Here is a 19490-nt window from a genome sequence, read left to right as displayed (position 1 = left end):
ATTAAAACTTCCATAATAATGATAATGTATCACCAACATCATATTTGGGTTTGGACTTGCCCTCATCCAATCGCAGTTACTTACAGTAACTGTTGCTTCTTGGACAAGATACTTCTGATGCGACACTAAACATTAACGCACTGAACTTTCGTTAATTTCCATTAATCCAAAAACCATGATGATGTCTCTTGATCTTGTACATATGATTCACCGGTTTCAGGCAAACATGGTCAATATATATTTTTATATATATATATATATATATATATATATATATATATATATATATATATATATATATATATATATATAAAATGTCTTCAATATTCACAGACAGCAAAGATAGAGTAAGTAGTACTATCCTGAAACTGCAACAACCTAGTGGGAACATACTGCATCCTGGTAATACTGCTCAAACTGGAACCATTTTGACATTTGTTGAATTTAAGTGCAATATTTATTCTCTGCAGAAAACCAGCTCTCCAGGTCAAAGATATCAAAACTGATATAACATTATCAAACATAGCGTCGTCAATCTCAACAGTGGTAGAAACTAACAGTTTTAGTCTATTAGTCCTTATAATGATAACATAGCAAAACCCATAAAAATGGCAAATTCCTACTGGTCCTTAGGATACTTTAACTATTGGGCAATTTGGCAAGGACTACAGGACTAGTGCCAATTTCTAACGCTGTCTCAATATTCAAAGTAATATTAACCACAGCTCATAACAAATATATTCAGCAGTGTAGTTTTAAATTTCAGAATGCTGATAGTCTTTATGTCACAATTAAAACTGTGTGTCAACACACAGAGGCTGGGGGGGGGGGGGGGAGGTAAAGTCCAGTAAAACTTCTAAAACATACATGCTTCACAAACAACAGTCCAGGCATTCACCTATACATTCATGGAGCAAGGAGTATTTGTAGTTCTACAACATTCCATGAAAACTTTGGATTTATAAATGTAAAATTACCAACAATGCATATTGTTTTTGTAGAGGTCAGTTTTCACCATGTACTTTTTTTCAGTTGCACAATACATTGTGAACAGTAACTGAAATATCTCTCCTGCATATGATTATGCAGTGTAGACTATTCATGTTTCATAAAAACTCCTAATAACTTATTTTGATTAATATCTTTATACCTCAATGCAATAATATACGAAGTTAAAATGATTAAAATGATCTTAAAACAAAAGCATGAAACTCAACAATGCACTGATCTGACACTGTACATGTAAAATCTTCAATAGCAGGAAGTCATACATTTTCTTTACATTTTGATGATAAATAGCTAGTGTTAAATTCACTAGCTGTAATTTGATTATGGGCAAATATCTAAAACAAATTTTAAATGATGAAAGAAATGCATGCATCATTGTATATAACAGAATAACAGTACATTTACCAAATTAAAACCATTAACAGTAAACAAAATAAAGTCCACAACCACGTTGCTATTTGCTTGAAATGAATAACATATCAAACTCAATTCTGGTTTGGGTCCCCATTGCTTGTAAGTATTGATAGCAATCAAGCCAAAGCAAACAGTTCCCTTAAAAAAAATCTTAACAATGAAGTAGAAGCTCGAAGTTAAACTTCAGTCTTACATGCCAGTGTATTCTACAGTTGTCTCACACTTCACAGTAAAATATATCGTCACCAACACCCTTTAACATTGTTATTACTTGCTGAATAATACTCTCTGACAATTATTCAATACATACAAGCAAAATAATATGGTTCAAACATAATAAAAAGAAGTAGTAATCAAATGTTCTTTCGTATCAACAGCTAAACCAGTTTAAAAAATGTCTAATGCATGAACGGTAATAATTACAGTATGATTATGTTGACATCTACTTCACTTGCCGCGGCGATGGAGATTAAATTGCTGCCCTTTTTATCTAGATTCTTTCTGTCTAGAGTCATATTCAAATCAAGGATTGTTGCCTTGATTCAGACATGGATTATTAAACTGATGTTGTACAAGCAGCAAACCATGGTGCTTTCTTCATCAACATGGGAATGATGGAAAATGAAAGCTTACAGGGATCAGCTTGATGTGTGAGAAACCCATGGAAACAGATACAGTCCCATCCATAGGGAATATGGTATGTACAATGGGCTAAGAGGAATCGTGGTTATTGTAATAATCTCTACACAATCGCATTACACAATGATGAATAATCTGCACTTTCATAAAGGCAAAAATATGTAAACACAACTTCTAAAGATATTACACGCCTGAACAGAACAATGTTTAAAAATCAAACCCAACACATGAGCTTACTGAAATTATTATTACGAACATATTACTTTTTAAACTTAAAGGGTTTGATTTTTTGGGGGGAAAAATGCCCTATTGAATTGTTGGTAACAAATTCCTGTTTATTAAAATATGAGAATACTAAGTACCAACACATTCAAAACACGTCCCAATAAATCTTTCAGGTCGCAGGAAAATATTTTCAAAATACAAGACAAATAGGTTATACCATGCTTCAGCCCTGAAGATATTTTCACTTGTCAGTTTTAGGTTTTGTATTATGTAGGACGACTGATAAATGATCTTGTAACAATGTTCAACGCCTTTTCTTTCCTCTTTTCTTTGGCGAAGATCTTGGCTCTTCCTCCTCTTCATCATCATCATCTTCCCCGCCTCTTGATTTTGATTTTCTTGGTGTATATTCTGGTTTATCAGCATCTTCTTCTTCATCCTCATTTTCATTATAATTAATCTTACTGGCCCTTCTCCCTGCACTTGTGGACTCTCTTCCTCTACCCTTAGTGCGAGGAGAACTTTCTTCATCTTCACTGATATCTTCATCGTCTTCTGCAGCATAGCTAGGTCGGGCTTTTGACTTGCGTGGACTGACTTCAGTTTGGGCCTTACGTGGACTCTTTGATTTCTTTTTGCCCTCAGATTCATCATCTTCTTCCTCTATGTCAGCAACCTGAGCCCGGCTAAGCGGTTTCTTTGTCTTCTTCTTTGGTTTGGACTTGCCTTTTCCTTTCTTTGCTTTACCACCTTTCTTTGCCTTCTTCTTTGCAGGAGGTTCATCTTCATCTTCTTCAACTTCTTCCTCGTCTTGGTCATCAGCTTCTTCTTCTTCTTCTTCTACTTCTTCTTTCTCTTCAGCATCGCTAACTCTCCCTCGGCTCCTTGATGTTGACTTTGCGGGTGACCTCGATTTGGAAGCTGCTGCCTCTGTAAATAGACAAATTCTTAGCTTGAGTAAAATGTGTGGAAAAATGTGATGCCCAATCATGTCCATGGCATGTATTTAGATATCTGAAATGTATCTGTATAAACAAGCATGAAATACTCACATCCCCCGCCAATATGACATGTCGGGTGTGTGCAATGCATTAGCTCCTGTGAACTATGTTCACTGGGCCTTTCTGTAAAGAAATATAGTACGTTTCTCAAGATCTGCTCCGGAAACGAGGACTACTTCCATTTTCAGTTTAAATCAACGCCGTTGCCATGGAAACTCGAAAAATAACTTTTAAAAAAAATTCAAAACTATCCAAAGGCACCAGTTCACCACTAGTCCTATCAATGTGCAAAATATGGTGAAGAAAAATGGTACGTTTTTCAAGATCTGCTCCGGAAACGAGGACTACCGCCATTTTCACTCTAAATCAAAGTCGGTGCCATGGAAACTAAAAAAATGTTGTTTTTAAACATGCCAAACTATCAAAAGGCACCAGTTCACCACTAGACCTATCTATGTGCCAAGTATGACGAAGAAATATGGTACGGTTTTCAAGATCTGCTCCGGAAATGAGGACTACCGCCATTTTCAGTCTAAATCAAAATCGTTGCCATGGGAACTCGAAAAATAATTTTTTTTAAATCCCAAACTATCAAAAGGCACCAGTTCACCACTAGATCTATCTATGTGCCAAGTATGACGAAGAAATATGGTACGGTTTTCAAGATCTGCTCCAGAAACGTGGACTACCGCCATTTTCAGTCTAAATCAAAGTCGGTGCCATGGAAACTCAAATAATAACTTTTTTAAAAATCCCAAACTACCAAAAAGCACCAGTTCACCACTAGATCTATCTATGTGTTAAGTTTGGTGAAGAAATATGGTACAGTTTTCAAGATCTGCTCCGGAAATGAGGACTACCGCCATTTTCAGTCTAAATTAAAGTCGGTGCCATGGAAACTGAAATAATAGCTTTTTTAAAAATCCCAAACTACCAAAAGGCACCAGTTCACCACTAGATCTATCTATGTGCCAAGTTTGGTGAAGAAATATGGTACGGTTTTCAAGATCTGCTCCGGAAACGAGGACTACCGCCATTTTCACTCTAAATCAAAGTCGTTGCCATGGAAACTAAAAAAATAACTTTTTTAAAATCCCAAACTATCAAAAGGCACCAGTTCACAACTAGATCTATCTATGTGCCAAGTTTGGTGAAGAAATATGGAACGGTTTTCAAGATCTGCTCCGGAAACAAAATGTGACGGACGAAAGGACTGAAGGACCTTTTCACATTCATAATATAATACTGTTGAGATGATGAATTCCAAACTATGCATGCCACACTAAGGAGATATGGCTTTAAGTTCTGCCAACCCTAATCATGCTAATAAATGAAAAGTTTTGTTTGTTTGTTGTTTAACGCTGCTTTCAGCAAAATTCCAGCTATATGACGGTGGCCTGTAAATAATAATCTAGTCTGGACCAGACAATCCAGTGATTAATATCATGAGCATCGATCCACGCAATTGGGATACAATGACATGCATCAACCAAGTCAGCCAGCCTGACCACCTGATGCCATTAGTTGCCTCTTATGACAAGCACGGGTTGCTGAATACCTCTTCTAAGCCGTGTCTTCATGTGTTAATTAATGAAATGAGGAAAAATATATAACTACTTTGTTTATAACCGGAGATCTACTGTAAATACAAAATGTTGAACTGTAAGAAAAATGAGAATGTTTGAATAACAAGACATAATTAGGAATATGCATTTTTTTCTTTTTCTTTGACAGACGAGTACTTTTCACGAGGAGAAAAAGGACAACACACATAATCATGATAACTGCTATAAGAGCCATTCACATAGAATGACTCTTACGTCTGAAAGATAGCCAAAGTTCAGTTTAAAAAATGAAGTTTTTTAATGATAAAAATGTCATTTATACTTATTCTGACTCATACTCATTTGCTTATCTCTACTCATTCCCCAAACAATGTGGAAACATCTTGTGCAGAGTTCCCAGTGAACAGAAAACTTTCACCCAAATGCACCCCTCTTACGCACAAGTGCACAGGAACCACATGACTAACCAGCCTGACTCGTCACTCTCTTATTTTGGCCCCTGCTAAATTGTGTGCTCTTATAATCCGAAACTTCTTGATTCAAATGGACTTTCCGATTAAGGTTTCGGTTTGGATTACCTTTCTTGTTTTCATAATGAAGTCGTCTGCATATCTCCAGTTGTGATCTCCACCCCATTCTCTCTATTTGCACAACACACCAGAATACTACAGATGATAAATGCAACTTTTACTTTCCATGAGCTGAGGAAGAATTCGCTGAATATATGTACGTCAAAGAAGATCAACAGGAAGGGGGAGAGATCCTTCACAATCTACTACATCTTCTGAGACCATCTCGAAGAAGAAGAAAATTACATCATTATCTTCAACCACAGACCGCCACTGTCCTCTCAGCACAGAAATCTTCCCTCTGACGTAGGAGTGTCAACTCTCTACTGAAGGCTGTCTTGGCTGCTGAGTTGAAGTTTCCGACTTTCTTCCTAACCTGCCAAGAATCTCTAAACGTTGGTGAAGAAAAAGAAGTTTTCTCAGTCCACTTCCAGAAATGGAGACACCTGTGTGCAGCCCTCCACATACGGGAAGCTTCAAGACGTTTGTCAAATCCCGACTTTAACACAGACTCAGCCTTTCACACAACCACATTTACCAAGTCTGATCTCCAACCATCCGAAGATCTCTAGTTCTTGGGCATCAGGTTCCTAACGGGACAGAACCTTATTCAAGTTTCCGAAGACAGTTCGATAAGACTCCATAGTCACCATCCAGCAGCAATTCACAAATGAATATTGGTCAACCAATGGCAAGTGACCCTACATCGACCCAGCACAAGCCTTGACAGTATGGGGTTGACTTCACCTGTGTCCCATACAAAGATTCCCCACACCGTTCCTGGATCAACAATAACTAATACTTTGACTTCAACCACACCTGAAGAAACATCTTCAATAGTGGACAATTTAGGCAAATGTTTGTGGAGGAACCTACTTGAACGAGCCAATCATAATCTGAGTCAGGCTGGTAAGTCACATGGTTCCTGTGCACTTGTATGTTAGAGGGGTGCATTTGGGTGAGAGTTTTCTGTTCACTGGGAACTCTGCCTAAGACATTTCCACATTTTTTCGGGAATAAGATGAAATAAGCAAATGAGTATGAATCAGGATAAGGCAAAATGAATATTGTAATAAGACAAATCGTTACAAAGTGTGATTAACTCACTCTTTTGACTGGCAGAGCGGTTGGCAGGTGCTGCCCTCTTCTTTGGTTTAGGTCTGCCTTCAAGACTCCTGTCAGCAGGGGCTTTGCGTACAGATTGACCACCCCGAGACTTTGTACCCCGTGGAATGTATAGCTCCTCCTTCTCAGTAAAGACGGTCTCCACGTAGTCATCTTCTTCACCGGCCAGGAGGCTTGGGGTTGGTGTGAATGGAGACCACATCTGGAAGCTGCCACTTGCACCAATACCACTCAGCTGGCTAAAACACAGAAATTACATAATCAGAGTATTGTGTCTATTTGATATACTGATCCTGCATTACATATTGCACACTGCTCTTACTAACGAAGTCCAAACTGGACATGAATGACAATCTCGTAGCATTTTCAGTACTCTTTTGTTCAACACATCCTTGACTTCCTTGACATCAGGGCTGTCACTGGAGGGCCCTTGGGTAATGGAGGATAAGTATATAAAATAGACATAATACTCTGATTATGATATATTTTTAACTTTTCCTGCATTACATATCACACTTTATCTGATGGTAGGTGGCTGTGCGTACCTTCAGTCAAATGCTAAGATAGGTGTCATTGCATTTTGTAGAGTGGTCCTGAAGGATGGGCTTGCCCGAGGTAGTTCACTCTCCGGGTGAGCAAGTGTCAGCTACCAAATGCACCAGTGCATCTGTGGCCATCACATCTTTTTGCCTACAAAAGGTCTCAAAGGAAGCCCATTTGTCGTCTTATAGTACTCTGGTAGATGGCCTATGGGCCTTGGCTACTGCCAGGGCGAAAGAAGCCACAAACTGGATAGGGTGGTCAGACTGGCTGACTTAGTTGATGCATGTCATCGTATCCCAATTGCGTGGATCGACGATCCTGATGTCAATCACTGGATTGTCTGGTCCAGACTTGACTATTTACAGGCAGCCATCATATAGCTGGAATATTGCTGAGTGCGGCGTTAAACAGCAAACAAACAAAACAAACTGCTCTCCTCAAGTAACCCTTGGCTGTTAGCCCCTTCTGCAGACGACCCAGACATGAAGGTGGAACTGCTTTGGGGTTGGCTGGAGGCAGTTGCTGTGAGAGTCCGACTGGACACTGGACCACTATGGAAGCCTGTACTCTCAGGCTAGAACCTGGTTCCCGGACTTCTTACACATTGACGGCTAACTAGCAAGGAGCTAGTTGGCTGGCAATGTGTAAGAGGTTTGGGAACCAGGTTCTTGCCTGACAGTATAGTGCCAAAAAAATCAAACAGGTTGTTGGTTGAGGTGGATCTTTTGGATCACCTTGGGCAGGTCTGATGGTGGGTGAAACACGTAGGCACTGAGACCCTCCCAGTCTATGGTCTGTGCTAGAGCATCGATGTCCCAGACCAGAGGGTCTGGCATGGGTGACCTGAACGTCGGCAGCTGCTTGTTGGCAATGTAAGTTGGAAGCACTCTGGATGCAGTTTCCACTTTGTTCTGGAGGGATGGTCCAGTTGTGAATTTTATCATAAAATGTATACTTATATACTATTTATATCCTATCTCTCACGTGATATGGCCCCACAACCATCCCCACATCTCAGTTCTTCTACCCTGATAGCTCTACGAAAGAGAATGAGTTGGCAGAGATACACATGTGATCAGGACTGTAGGTATAACACATACCAGTTTATTGGTCAGTAACCGAAGGGATGCTGGGGTGTGTTCAGGTAAAGTGCTTTCTGTTACAAAACATAAGATCAAAGAGTGAATATGGTTTTACACCACTTTTAGCAATATTCCAGCAATATCACAGCGGGGAAAACACCAGAAATGGGCTTCATACATTGTACCCATGTCGGGAATTGAACCCGGGTCTTCGGTGTGACAAGCGAACGCTTTAACCACTAAGCTACCTGACCGCCCCCATAAGATCAAAGAAGAAAGCATGATGTGAGATAGGATATGTTTAAAAGACTGTCAGCTTAAATTTGAGCGAAGTGTCACAGATTGCTGCTGTACAAGTGAGTGAGTGAGTGAGTATGGTTTTACGCCGCTTTTAGCAATATTCCAGCAATATCACGGCAGGGGGACACCAGAATGCTGCTGTACAAAGCGATCTTAACGCTAAAAGTCCCATACCGTAACATAGACTTACGACAGTTGTAGTGCTAACAACGCCCAGGTCATTGATGATTAACACTGAAGTCAAACCAACAAGCATGGGTATGCTGCTGATCCAATCTCCCTGGTGCTGGATCTCAACACAAGCAGCTGCACCTACCATTCCTAAGGGACATAACTCTGCTTAGTGAAGGATGTGCATCAGACTAAAGAGCACCCATCCTCATAGTAACCCCCAGCTGGAGTGTCAAGGACATCTGTATGCCATACATATCTCAAGTGCCATATATGCATTAAGTCTTTCCATTAATTCTCTACAACTCACATGATCATCTGTTTTTTAAGAGCTCTTTCAAGAGCCATCTTGAAGAGATGTGGTCTAGTCTGAATATTGAAGTCTGGGTGAAACTCCATCACATATTTCTTCAGCAGGTTTGATGAGGCCTGCTTGGGCTCGTTACAAGCAATGATTGCGGAACATATCATGTCTTCTACGTTGTCGGCTGAAATGAAAGAAATCATCAATTTGTAAAACTGCTTGATTTGTTTTGAATGGAGTCTAAGTCACAGGCAGCAATGTTTACAGCTCATGGAATACATTTTGTTTGTTTGTTGTTTAACACCGCACTCAGCGATATTCCAGCTATATCACGGTGGTCGGTTAATAATCGAGCCTGGACCAGACAATCCAGTGATTGACATCATGAGCATCGGCCCACTCAATTGGGATACGATGACATGCATCAACCAAGTCAGTAGGCCTGACCACCCAATCCTTTTAGTCGCCTTTTACGACAAGCATAGTCGCCTTTTATGGCAAGCATGGGTTGCTGGAGACCTATTCTACCCCAGATCTTCACAGGCGAGTAAAGAAGCGGAAACTGATAACAATTTGTCACTGTTTTTTTCTGAGGACATTATGCCACTGAAAACAATTCCGAAAATTCTCTTTAGCACTTAGCCTAAATACATGTAGCACTCCAAAACTGGACTTGCTGCTATCTCTTGAGATACACTGGCATACATAACATTGTTTGATATCTGTTCATCTTATTCCATAAAAGTTTAAAAAATCCACAAATGTAGGTAGAACTAGTAGAACTTCCAATTGCGTCACCTGTTGCTCTAATGCTTAACAAAAAAATATCAAATGTTTAGTTAATTATTACAGAGGACACAGACACAAATAATGCAGTTGATATGGTTCACTGACTCTGATCAGCACTAAAGACTCCAATTATAATGAACACCAGAGCTACTTACTGCTGTTAGGATCAAACTCATCGATCATGAGTTGAAATGTCCCTGACAGTCCTTGTCCAGTAATGTGTTCCCAGAAGCCCTTCCTCTCACCACTCTCCATAGCAGACTTCAGTCTACAACATGTTACAGTCAAATGATTGCTGGAACAAAGCTTCCAGAAACAACACTTACATCTATCTATCTCTCTATCTATAAAATTCTGTATTCATGTTAATTGGACTCAAAACATTAACAACTTGTTTATACACAACTCTGTCACAATGGTCACTGTCATTTAAGAAGAGCTAATAAGAACAATTTTCATGGCAGTGATTTTCCAGAACTTCATAAACATTAACACAGACAGAAAATTCTTGTTTTTGTAATAATTAATGTTGCAGCCAGCAACAATCCATCTGCCATGGAAACCTGTGAATATTTGGGTCTGAACCAGATAAACCAATTGTTGCTACACAACCAACAATCTCAGCCAGCTCAGGGATTTAATTGGGATTCCAGATGAAGTCTCCCCTTGGCAGGCAAATTCAGAAAAGAATCATGACATTGTTTTTAACTCTTCTTATTTCGTAAATTCTGAAGTACTGAGAAAAGTTTAATTCAAATTGGGAATTGTTATTATCTATTGCTGCAGACTTAGGGCTGAATATTGGCCTCTGTATTGTAGATGCTAGTCATCTGTCAGGGTACTGGAGACAACTACTGGGTCTGACAACTGTACCAATGTATGGATATTACCAAAAAAGACAAAGTGTTCTACTGCAATGACAGTGAAGCCTTCAGATAACAAGTCCAATACACCGAAGGAATCATGTCTTGTCTGTTCCTGCCACTTGCACACTGTAAAATAAGCAATCAACTCACTCTGACTCTGTATCCACGTGGGGATAGTTTTCCGTGACATACTTCTTAATCTTCCCAAACGATGTCTGTTTGGGTTCACACATGTATGTCATAGCCAAGGCAAAGGTGTCTTCAATCTTGAGGGGGGCAGCATGGTAGCTGTCTGGCCTTGGCCTCCCTGGAAGATGAGAACACTGTTAGTATGGTAACACAGAGGAGACAATAAGACTATGTGGCTCACTGATTCTTATGGAAGTGGAAACGAAACATTAGATCATAGAGCTTTGATCATAAATTCTGTATAAATTTCACTTTCACATACCAAGAGGTTTTGCTGAACAAAGTTCATGAAAAATATAAAACCCATGTCAAATTTACAAGTATTTTCAGGATCGTATGCCACCATGGCCACAGACAAAGGTCCAGAGTATTTATCATTATAGAAAGTGTGAGCAAATTGGTTCTACTGTCACTGTCAACAGTGTTCCAGCTATATCACAGTAGGACAGCATACTAAGGACAGAAAGCCTGAAGTGATGAAGGTCTGTCATTTACCCCTTTGGTGAAAGCCACAAGCCCAGGTAGAATGCTGACAAACCTAGAAACTTAATCTGTGCCCAACTGATGCAACTCTGTGCATTATACTGACTCCACGTAGACCAATCCTTGTATTATTCCCTTAATGCCTAGTGGTAAGCACAGACTCAACAAGTACCATCTTTAACTGTCTTTTGGCATGATGCGACCAGGGAATCAGCCTCTGCACTTCGGTCAGACACTCTCCACTACAGATGGTTAGATATTTCTAACTTCCTTCATTCCATACTTATGCCATCATCTAACTCATCACTCACAGATTCTCACTTACTCTTCTTGCTCTTCTTTTTCTTCTTTTTCTTGGCTTCTCCATCTTCTCCTTCTTCAGTTTTTTCTTCTCCCCCTTCTTCACCTTCAGGGGCCTTCCTCTTACGACTCTTTTTCTTGGATGGAGCAGCAGCTGCAGGATCCTCCTCTGGTTTATCCCCTTCAGGAGCTTCAGGATCTCCATTCTGTTTGTCCTTGTTCCCCTGAAACACAACAGTTTATACAACACTCACACTTAGGTCTTGGGACAAAACACAAAAGCATAAATATTTCATAACAATTGCCTGTATCAGGGTCAAAAGAATAATACAGGGGAAAATAATTTCATATATGTTCTCACTTAATGTTTTACAGTAATGATCATAATACACACAAAAAACATCTGACTGTTTTTATATGACTAATAATTTAATCACTGTGTCCCACATGCTGCTAAAACCATGGTATATTTAACATAAATACCTCAGCTTCTTCACCCTCCTTCTCAGACGGTTTCTCTTCCGTTTCATCAGGCTCCTCATCCACAGGTAAGCGATAGTATCCGGCTAAGCCAACTCCCCTCACCTGGAAAGGTTTACAAAATGGTTTAGATTTTGGCAAAATTTATTTGCAGTTTTCTGTGAATTCAGTAGCAAACATAGCTACAATCCATGGTGAGATATATGATATAGGGATCAAAACCAACTGTGTCAACCTGCTGTTTCAATAGAAATTGCAATCCAAGTTATAACTGGTTGGAAACTTACCAGCTGTATGTATCCATATTTGACACCACGTTCCAGTGCCACTTTGAGATACGCAGGTCGCAGGTCCACTCTCAGAGCTGGATAGTTACATGCAATGTACTGCTTCAGAGAAAAGAATCTCACGCCTTTAACCTGTTCTGTGTTAAGGATATAAACTGAAAACAACATTCCTCTCATTAAAATTTTATGTCACCCTTTCAATCCAAGGTTATCATTATATCAAATAGTATTATTTAGTATTGAACCTGTCAAAACTTTAACAATCTAATGAATAGTCATATATCTGTAACTTGGTTAATAAAACAAGTGCAAAAGTTAGGGTGGCTCACTAATACCCCCGACCCGCTGAGTGTGTCAGTAGTTACAAATTAAATAGCTAGGATTGAGTTAGGGTTTGAAAAATTCATAAAAAAATGGAAAATTAATAAAAACATTTTTTTCTTTTGAATGCACTCCTCCATATGACACAGATTATATGTACTAAGTTTGAGATGAATCCACTGAATCGTTTAAGAGAAGTCGCGCTGACGAAGTTTTCGGACGGACATTAGGGTTTGAGTGAGTGAGCTTTTAACAGTATTCCAGTTATATCACAGTGTGTCAGCTTAATGTGGGAGGAAAGCCCGAAGTGATGCAGGTCTGATACGTTTACCGCTTCGGTGAAACCCACGAGCACGGGTATGGTGCTGACAAACCTAGAAACATAATCCGGGCGAACCGGGATTCGAACCCACAATCATAGGTTTCTGGCGTGCCCAGGGGATGCAACTCTGCACAGCGAATCGCGGCGCCTTAGACGACTGGCCCACCCGTGCCCCCCATTAGGGTTTGAAAAATTCTTTAAAAAATGGATTTTTTTTTTTTTTTTCGGACTGCACCCCTTCATATGACACAGATTATAATATGTACTAAGTTTGAGATGAATCCACTGAATACTTTAATAGAAATCCATCAGTCAAAGTTTTCGGACGGACGTTAGGGTTTGAAAATTCATAAGAAAAATGGAAAATTAATAATAAAAAAAAATTTCTTTTGACTGCACCCCTCCATATGACACAGATTATATGTACTAAGTTTGAGATGAATTCACTGAATAGTTTAAGAGAAATAGTGTGGACAAAGTTTTCAAACGGACAGACGGTATAACTATATACCCCCGACATTTTGTCGGGGGTATAATAAAGCTGTTCAAAACACAACCACTTACAGCATAAACACAAAATGTAACACAATACAGTGTGGTATAACAAGGTGGGTTATTTAACAGCAACATGACAACCACTGGTCACCCCAAACCCTCTTATTCTGCTACATGTGTAACATGTGAAGCTAAGAGAAGGATACAGGATTTCCTGCTTCTTTAATGGCTTCTTCTATGATATCCTTCATTTTGATCTTGAGTGTGTCAGCCTTCACTGTACTTCCTTTTCCTTTTGACTTCTTTTCTTTGATCAGGCCTTTGTATGGTGAAGATTCTTTCAGAGCAAATGCCTTGCCAAACTTGTCAGTGATCCTCTTTAAAAGGTAAAATAACATTTCCTGACACATGGAGACTTTTTTTTGTAAAAGACAATTTCAAATTGCAGTCCTAAATGTGTGCAATCTAATATCTTCTGAGATGTGGAAATATCAAAATGCATTTCCAAAAATTAAAATATCATGCATACTTATCCTGACTCATACTTAGTGTAGTGTAGTGTAGTGTAGTGTAGTGTAGTGTAGTGTAGTGTAGTGTAGTGTAGTGTAGTGTAGTGTAGTGTAGTGTAGTGTAGTGTAGTGTAGTGTAGTGTAGTGTAGTGTAGTTTTGGGGGGTCATTTTCTAAACGCAAAGCCATTACCATGAGTTAGATAAGTTCAGTACTTGTTACAAACATCTTTTTTTAATATTCACTACAAAAGCCCTTAAGGTAATCTAAATCTTAAGGTTGTACACGGGTAACCGAATATGACAGAGGAGAGACGCACTAACATGTATCATTCCACATGAATTTCAAATTTGACTTATCACTGTTCAGTATGGTTGGGCCGTCAAATCTCTCATCAGGACCCTTTGACTTAAATAATTTCAGAAGCTAAGAGTGAGTGAGTATGGTTTTTACGCAGCTTTAAGCAATATTCCAGCAATATCACGGCGGGGGACACCAGAAATGGGCTTCACACATTGTGCCCATGTTGGGAATCGAAACCAGGTCTTCGCGGCGTGACGAGCGAACGCTTTAACCACTAGGCACCCGACCGCCCCTCAGAAGCTAAGATGAAACCATGCTGTCACCATTTGCTTTCCAGCTGTATCTGATATACCTACCTTGTTAAACATTGGTTGATCAACCACAGCCGTCCCATCAAAGGAACAGGCCTCTCCAAAGTAGTCATACAGACTGTTGAGTGATACACGACATTCTTCCTTGGACTCCAGATTGGCTTCCATCCTACCAAAACATGACCAACCATCATCAACTTGAAACATTTATATGGAAAGTTTTAAAGAAATACAGACATCAACAGTATATCTGTGGTTTTAGTAACTGTCACTTAATGATGACTGCTGTATTCTGTAAAGTATCAAATTATCAACATACAAGTACTGATATAATCTGATCAGCTCACACCAACTGTTAATGATTTCCAAGGCTGATCATGGGCGGCCCAGTGGCTGACTAAGATGCCTTACCTCCAACCAATAGCTTTCAACTTGTGTTTCCTTTACAACTTTAACTGAAAACCTTTTCAAAGCAGTGTTAAACATGACCAATACACTTAACTACAACTTACCAGTCAATAAGCTTCTGCTCTGATGGAGGGATTGTTCTCTTTCTCTTCTCCAGGAGAATATTTGCATCCAGACCCTTCATGAGACTCCCTCCGATGGTGGCCTCCTTTGGTTTAATGGTGACAGTGCTGGGAACAGTCTTCACCGTCATCACTTCCTCAGACTCCCTCTCCCTCTCTTCACGTTCCTTCTCTGCCTGGTGTTCTGCCGCTGCTTTCTTCAGCTTTATCGCTGGCATAGTGTGTTTCTTGGATCTTATTTTCAATTTGGAAATTCAAAGATCTGCAACAAATAAGCAATGTCCATACACAGGATGCATACCTTTTGGCAAAAGAAGTACAGTTGACCGATAGCATATGAAAATAATAGAGGTGGGATGAAACACTGATTCATCGCGATATTTTACTTCCCGATAATAGTATCAATCACAGTTGTACACTAAGTAAAAAATATTGATTTATACCCTAAATGTTTGCCTTAATGGTTTTACACCAAACACTAATTAGTAGTATAAAGTAAATATTTTCATCCACTGCGCCATACCTGACACTGCCAACAGTAGATCATCAGCGTGCAAGGTATTTGACAATCCCATCTGTGAAAAATATGGGTTACGTACTACAGATACGAGCACATACAAGTAGCGTGACATGTATCGGATTGTAAGAAAGGTATCGTGATACGTATCGGATCGCACAGTTGGTGTATCATCCCAGCCCGAGAAAATAACCCAGTCCAAATGGTGACACACATCAACCTTGAATGTTTGAAATTCTATGACCCCCCAGGATTGTTATGCCATGGTGATACCTTCAAAAGGAAGATTGGATAGCCTTGAAAAAAAAAAAAAAAGTCGAAAGGTTACTAATCAAGCTGAGGACCATTCTTTCCACTAAAATGAGCTGATGTTACACATCTTTTAACATGGAAAGTTAACTTTGTTGTAGCCTGGGACATTTAGTCAGAACTAATGATGAATCGGCATACTACTAAACAGTTCATACACATTGCACATCAAATATGCACATTTATTGTGGTGAGCACCAGTGTTTGAAAAATAAAAAAAATTGGCCATCAGGACCCACCACAGGCTATAGAAGCTGCAGGCTTTGACTGAACTCTTCAGGCCCTCATTTTTAAGAACTGTAGCTTATTGTCAGGAATAAATTGACACAAATTTATTGTCACATATATTTGAAACTACAGGCTCTACTTAAGCTCTACCTGCTACAGGTCTGCGCTTATTTCAAACATTGCTCTACACAGGTCGTGATAATGTATTTGTTCTCTCGAAGTCTGTGGTCTGTACCCTTTGACAACCCCAATCTAGATAAATGTTATGTGTTTGTCGCAACAAACAGGAGATGCAATAACTGAATATGATTTGTCATGTTTGTTGTCTAATGCAGTACTCTGCAATATTATGGGGGTATAATAACCTATGCTTGTCGTAAAAGGTGACTAACAGGATTGGGTGGTCAGACTCGCTGACTCCATTGATGCATGTTACCATATTCAAATTGCGAGGATCAATGCTCATGATATCAATCACTGGTTTGTCTGGCCCTGATTCGATTATTTACAGACCGTTGTCATATAGCTGGAATTTTTTATGAATGGTGTTAACGAACAAACAAAACCATGGCATCCTCTGTGGATGCATTGTTACAATCAAACCACATTTTGAAAAAAAAAGTTTGCCTTAAACCGGTGAATATATATATATATATATAATAATAAATCAAGCAGGAATAGCCAGAGCTTTTTTTTATTATTATAAGTTACTGATCGTTACTGAGACCATCCAGAATGTTGAAGAATAACATTTTGTTGGATCGTAGACTGGTGACCGTGCTGAATAATGTGATTGGACTGAATGTTGCTGAGATTGGAAAAATATTGTCTTTGATCAATGTAAGGTGAATAGTAAAATAGTGTTTGCTTCTTGTATCATTGCAAATTATATATATATGTGTCGTTTTCACCAACAAAATCTGGTACTGTCGTAACCTGATCCAAACACAAGTCGGCTATTTAGACACAAGTAGAATTCAGGAATGACTAATGGCATTTCCTTGTGGATTTCCGTTTTGATCATTTGGCAATTCTGTACCATATCAATATTACTGACAAGTGAAATTACTGAAAATAAAAATATAATTCTAACCCTTCTTAGTAAAGACTACATTTTCTAAAGCCAAAGTCCAGTAAAGATACTGCCAAAATAAATGGCTAGCAGATTGAAAAGTATTTAGCACAGACATTGAGTATCCAAACATTCAACTTCATACTATTAGATTGTTTATTCCTGGCAATTAGTTTTCAGGACTTTATCTACCTAGTTATTACAAACAGAAAATAATACATATGAGCTTTAATAATGTGTGGTCTAAACGGAAATCAGTTTCTGCAATAATGTAACTAATTCTCATAAAGAAGCCATACCATGAAGTTGCATGCACTTACACAATGAACGTTTACATCATGATATTGCATAAACAAAAAAATAATAATACAAAATAGTAATAACTGTATCATTTGATATTATGCATTAAAGTGCCTATTATAAATAAAAAAACTCCTTACACGCTTTCATGGTTTATGATTTTTAACCTGTAACATAAAGCTTATCTCTGATTGCTTACGTCCAATGAAAGTGCACTACAAACAGGTTGTTTGGATTGTTATTGATTAGATTTATTTATTGATTTACCAGAAAAGCAATATTTTGTAATTGATACTAACAACGACCAAGTGCATAATCAAAACAGTTAATTATATCAACATGAACAAATACCCTCAAACACATTGACAAAGAGATCGATGATATGACTAATGACACATCTGTCAATTATTAGTTTATTTAAGAAAAAAACAACGTGATAAAGTGAAACCACAACAAACTCTCCCCCAAATACTGAACAGGTGCCATTTCACACACACGTGGAAATTATCATATAATGCAAATGTTGACACAATCGAATAACAACATAGTCGATGTAAGTGTTTGTTAAACATATCGACATGCAATTCAAGGTCGCATGTTCAACGATATGAACGAAGTCGCGTTTCTGCATATCCGCAGGAAACAAAATAAATCTCAGGTCACTCGATTCGCAAACTTTCGATGCACCCTATTTATTCTCAATGCATGCAAACACAGATAATTTCAGCGCATGGGATGCAAAAAAGGTCATTTGACATAACATATTAATAATTGCAGAACATGATGCCACAATAAACACAAAAGATGAATATTAAAGAAACACACCAATCTAAAATGCCACCGGTTCTCTTTTCTTGTGTACTCTCTAGCGTACACAAAGAATGATGACGTCATGATATCATGTGTACGACTCAATCTGCCAACAGAGGGCGCTGGCATAACAGGTCTGTTACAGCCGAACGTGAGATTGTGTCTGACTCGGATTGTACCGGAAAGGCGCGAGATATTGACGAATGGATACGAAAGCAATCTTGATCACTCGTATCATTCCGGGAGGAGCCGTTTCTGCATGACACATGCAATATTTGGGACTTGTGCTGGTGGAGTTGTGTCCCTTATTCCGTTTGTCGAAGAAACAAGGACGTTTGTGACATCGACACACAGACTTAATAAGTAATTATTGCTGAATTTGAACATTTTGATTTAGGTATAAGTAAGTCTAAACATCACTTAGTAAAAAATCGAAATGTCTAAAATGAGATAAAACAATTTTTCTTTCAGTTGTTGTGAGATATGATGCAAATTCATTTTATTATGAAGACTATATTTACGATAACACTTTCTTTGTAAAGTTTCAATTCTAGTACTTTTTGGGGAGTTGACTCCCATCCGGGATTGGAACCTACACTCTCGGAATGGGGCACTTGCATTGCCAGTACACAAAGTCAGTTCCTCTCCCGAATATACTGAATACTATCTAAATTTATTTTTTCTCGAGCTCATTGCTAAACCCTGTATCCTGCATGCTACTTAACACGAATTTCAAAAGCTTTGAGAAAAGGGTGTCATTCGAAATTTAATTAATGAACAATATCGGAAAAAAATAGAATATTATAACGGAAACGTTTATAAGTACACCATTAATTAATTTGTTTAAAATGTTGAATCCGCGTACCACTACGAATTTATTTGCGCCCCGCGTACCACACTACACCTAGTCCCGAATACCGTTTAAATGTACCCCCCGAATGCCGCGTACCAAAAGGGGGTTGGCAGCCGCTAGACGGTGTACCACTCTGATAGGTGTAAATTGACACGGCGCCATTGCTAAAGCTATGAATACGCTAAGTTTGTTTTTAATCGTCTAATTTGCCCAGAAATATAATTTATTTTATGCTTTTCGTCACGAAACATTAAATATATCTGAAAATAAT

The 19490-nt window shown here is 38.7% G+C and overlaps 1 protein-coding gene across 1 annotated transcript; it reads right to left on the bottom strand.

The window, feature by feature from the left end:
* Window positions 1–318: 318 nt before the first annotated feature.
* LOC139468332 (heterochromatin protein 1-binding protein 3-like) lies at window positions 319–18436 on the bottom strand. Its single transcript, XM_071250233.1, has 12 exons — window positions 18382–18436; window positions 15113–15392; window positions 14646–14769; window positions 13685–13855; window positions 12341–12472; window positions 12057–12158; window positions 11599–11797; window positions 10752–10908; window positions 9891–10003; window positions 8953–9130; window positions 6529–6785; window positions 319–3216 (listed from the first exon to the last, which is right to left on the bottom strand). Exons 2-12 carry the CDS (start codon window positions 15346–15348, stop codon window positions 2591–2593), a joined length of 2295 nt encoding a protein of 764 aa, XP_071106334.1. The 5' UTR covers window positions 15349–15392; window positions 18382–18436; the 3' UTR covers window positions 319–2590.
* Window positions 18437–19490: the final 1054 nt, after the last annotated feature.

Source organism: Haliotis cracherodii, unplaced genomic scaffold (genome assembly GCF_022045235.1).
Source record: "Haliotis cracherodii isolate W230 unplaced genomic scaffold, xgHalCrac1.p SCAF_2, whole genome shotgun sequence".
Classification (NCBI taxonomy): Eukaryota; Metazoa; Mollusca; class Gastropoda; order Lepetellida; family Haliotidae; genus Haliotis; species Haliotis cracherodii.
The sequence above is the reverse complement of the archived record's forward strand: the minus strand, read 5'-3'. Positions and strand labels throughout refer to the sequence as shown.

Excerpts from the sequence above, each read along its gene's own strand:
- LOC139468332 (XM_071250233.1), bottom strand. The coding sequence starts at position 15,348 with ATGCCAGCGATAAAGCTGAAGAAAGCAGCGGCAGAACACCAGGCAGAG. Across the intron at positions 10,909-11,598 it reads GAAAAAGAAGAGCAAGAAGA|GGAGGCCAAGGCCAGACAGC; the intron begins GTAAGTGAGAAT and ends CTCATCTTCCAG. Across the intron at positions 6,786-8,952 it reads CTTAAAAAACAGATGATCAT|CCAGCTGAGTGGTATTGGTG; the intron begins GTGAGTTGTAGA and ends TCTGTGTTTTAG.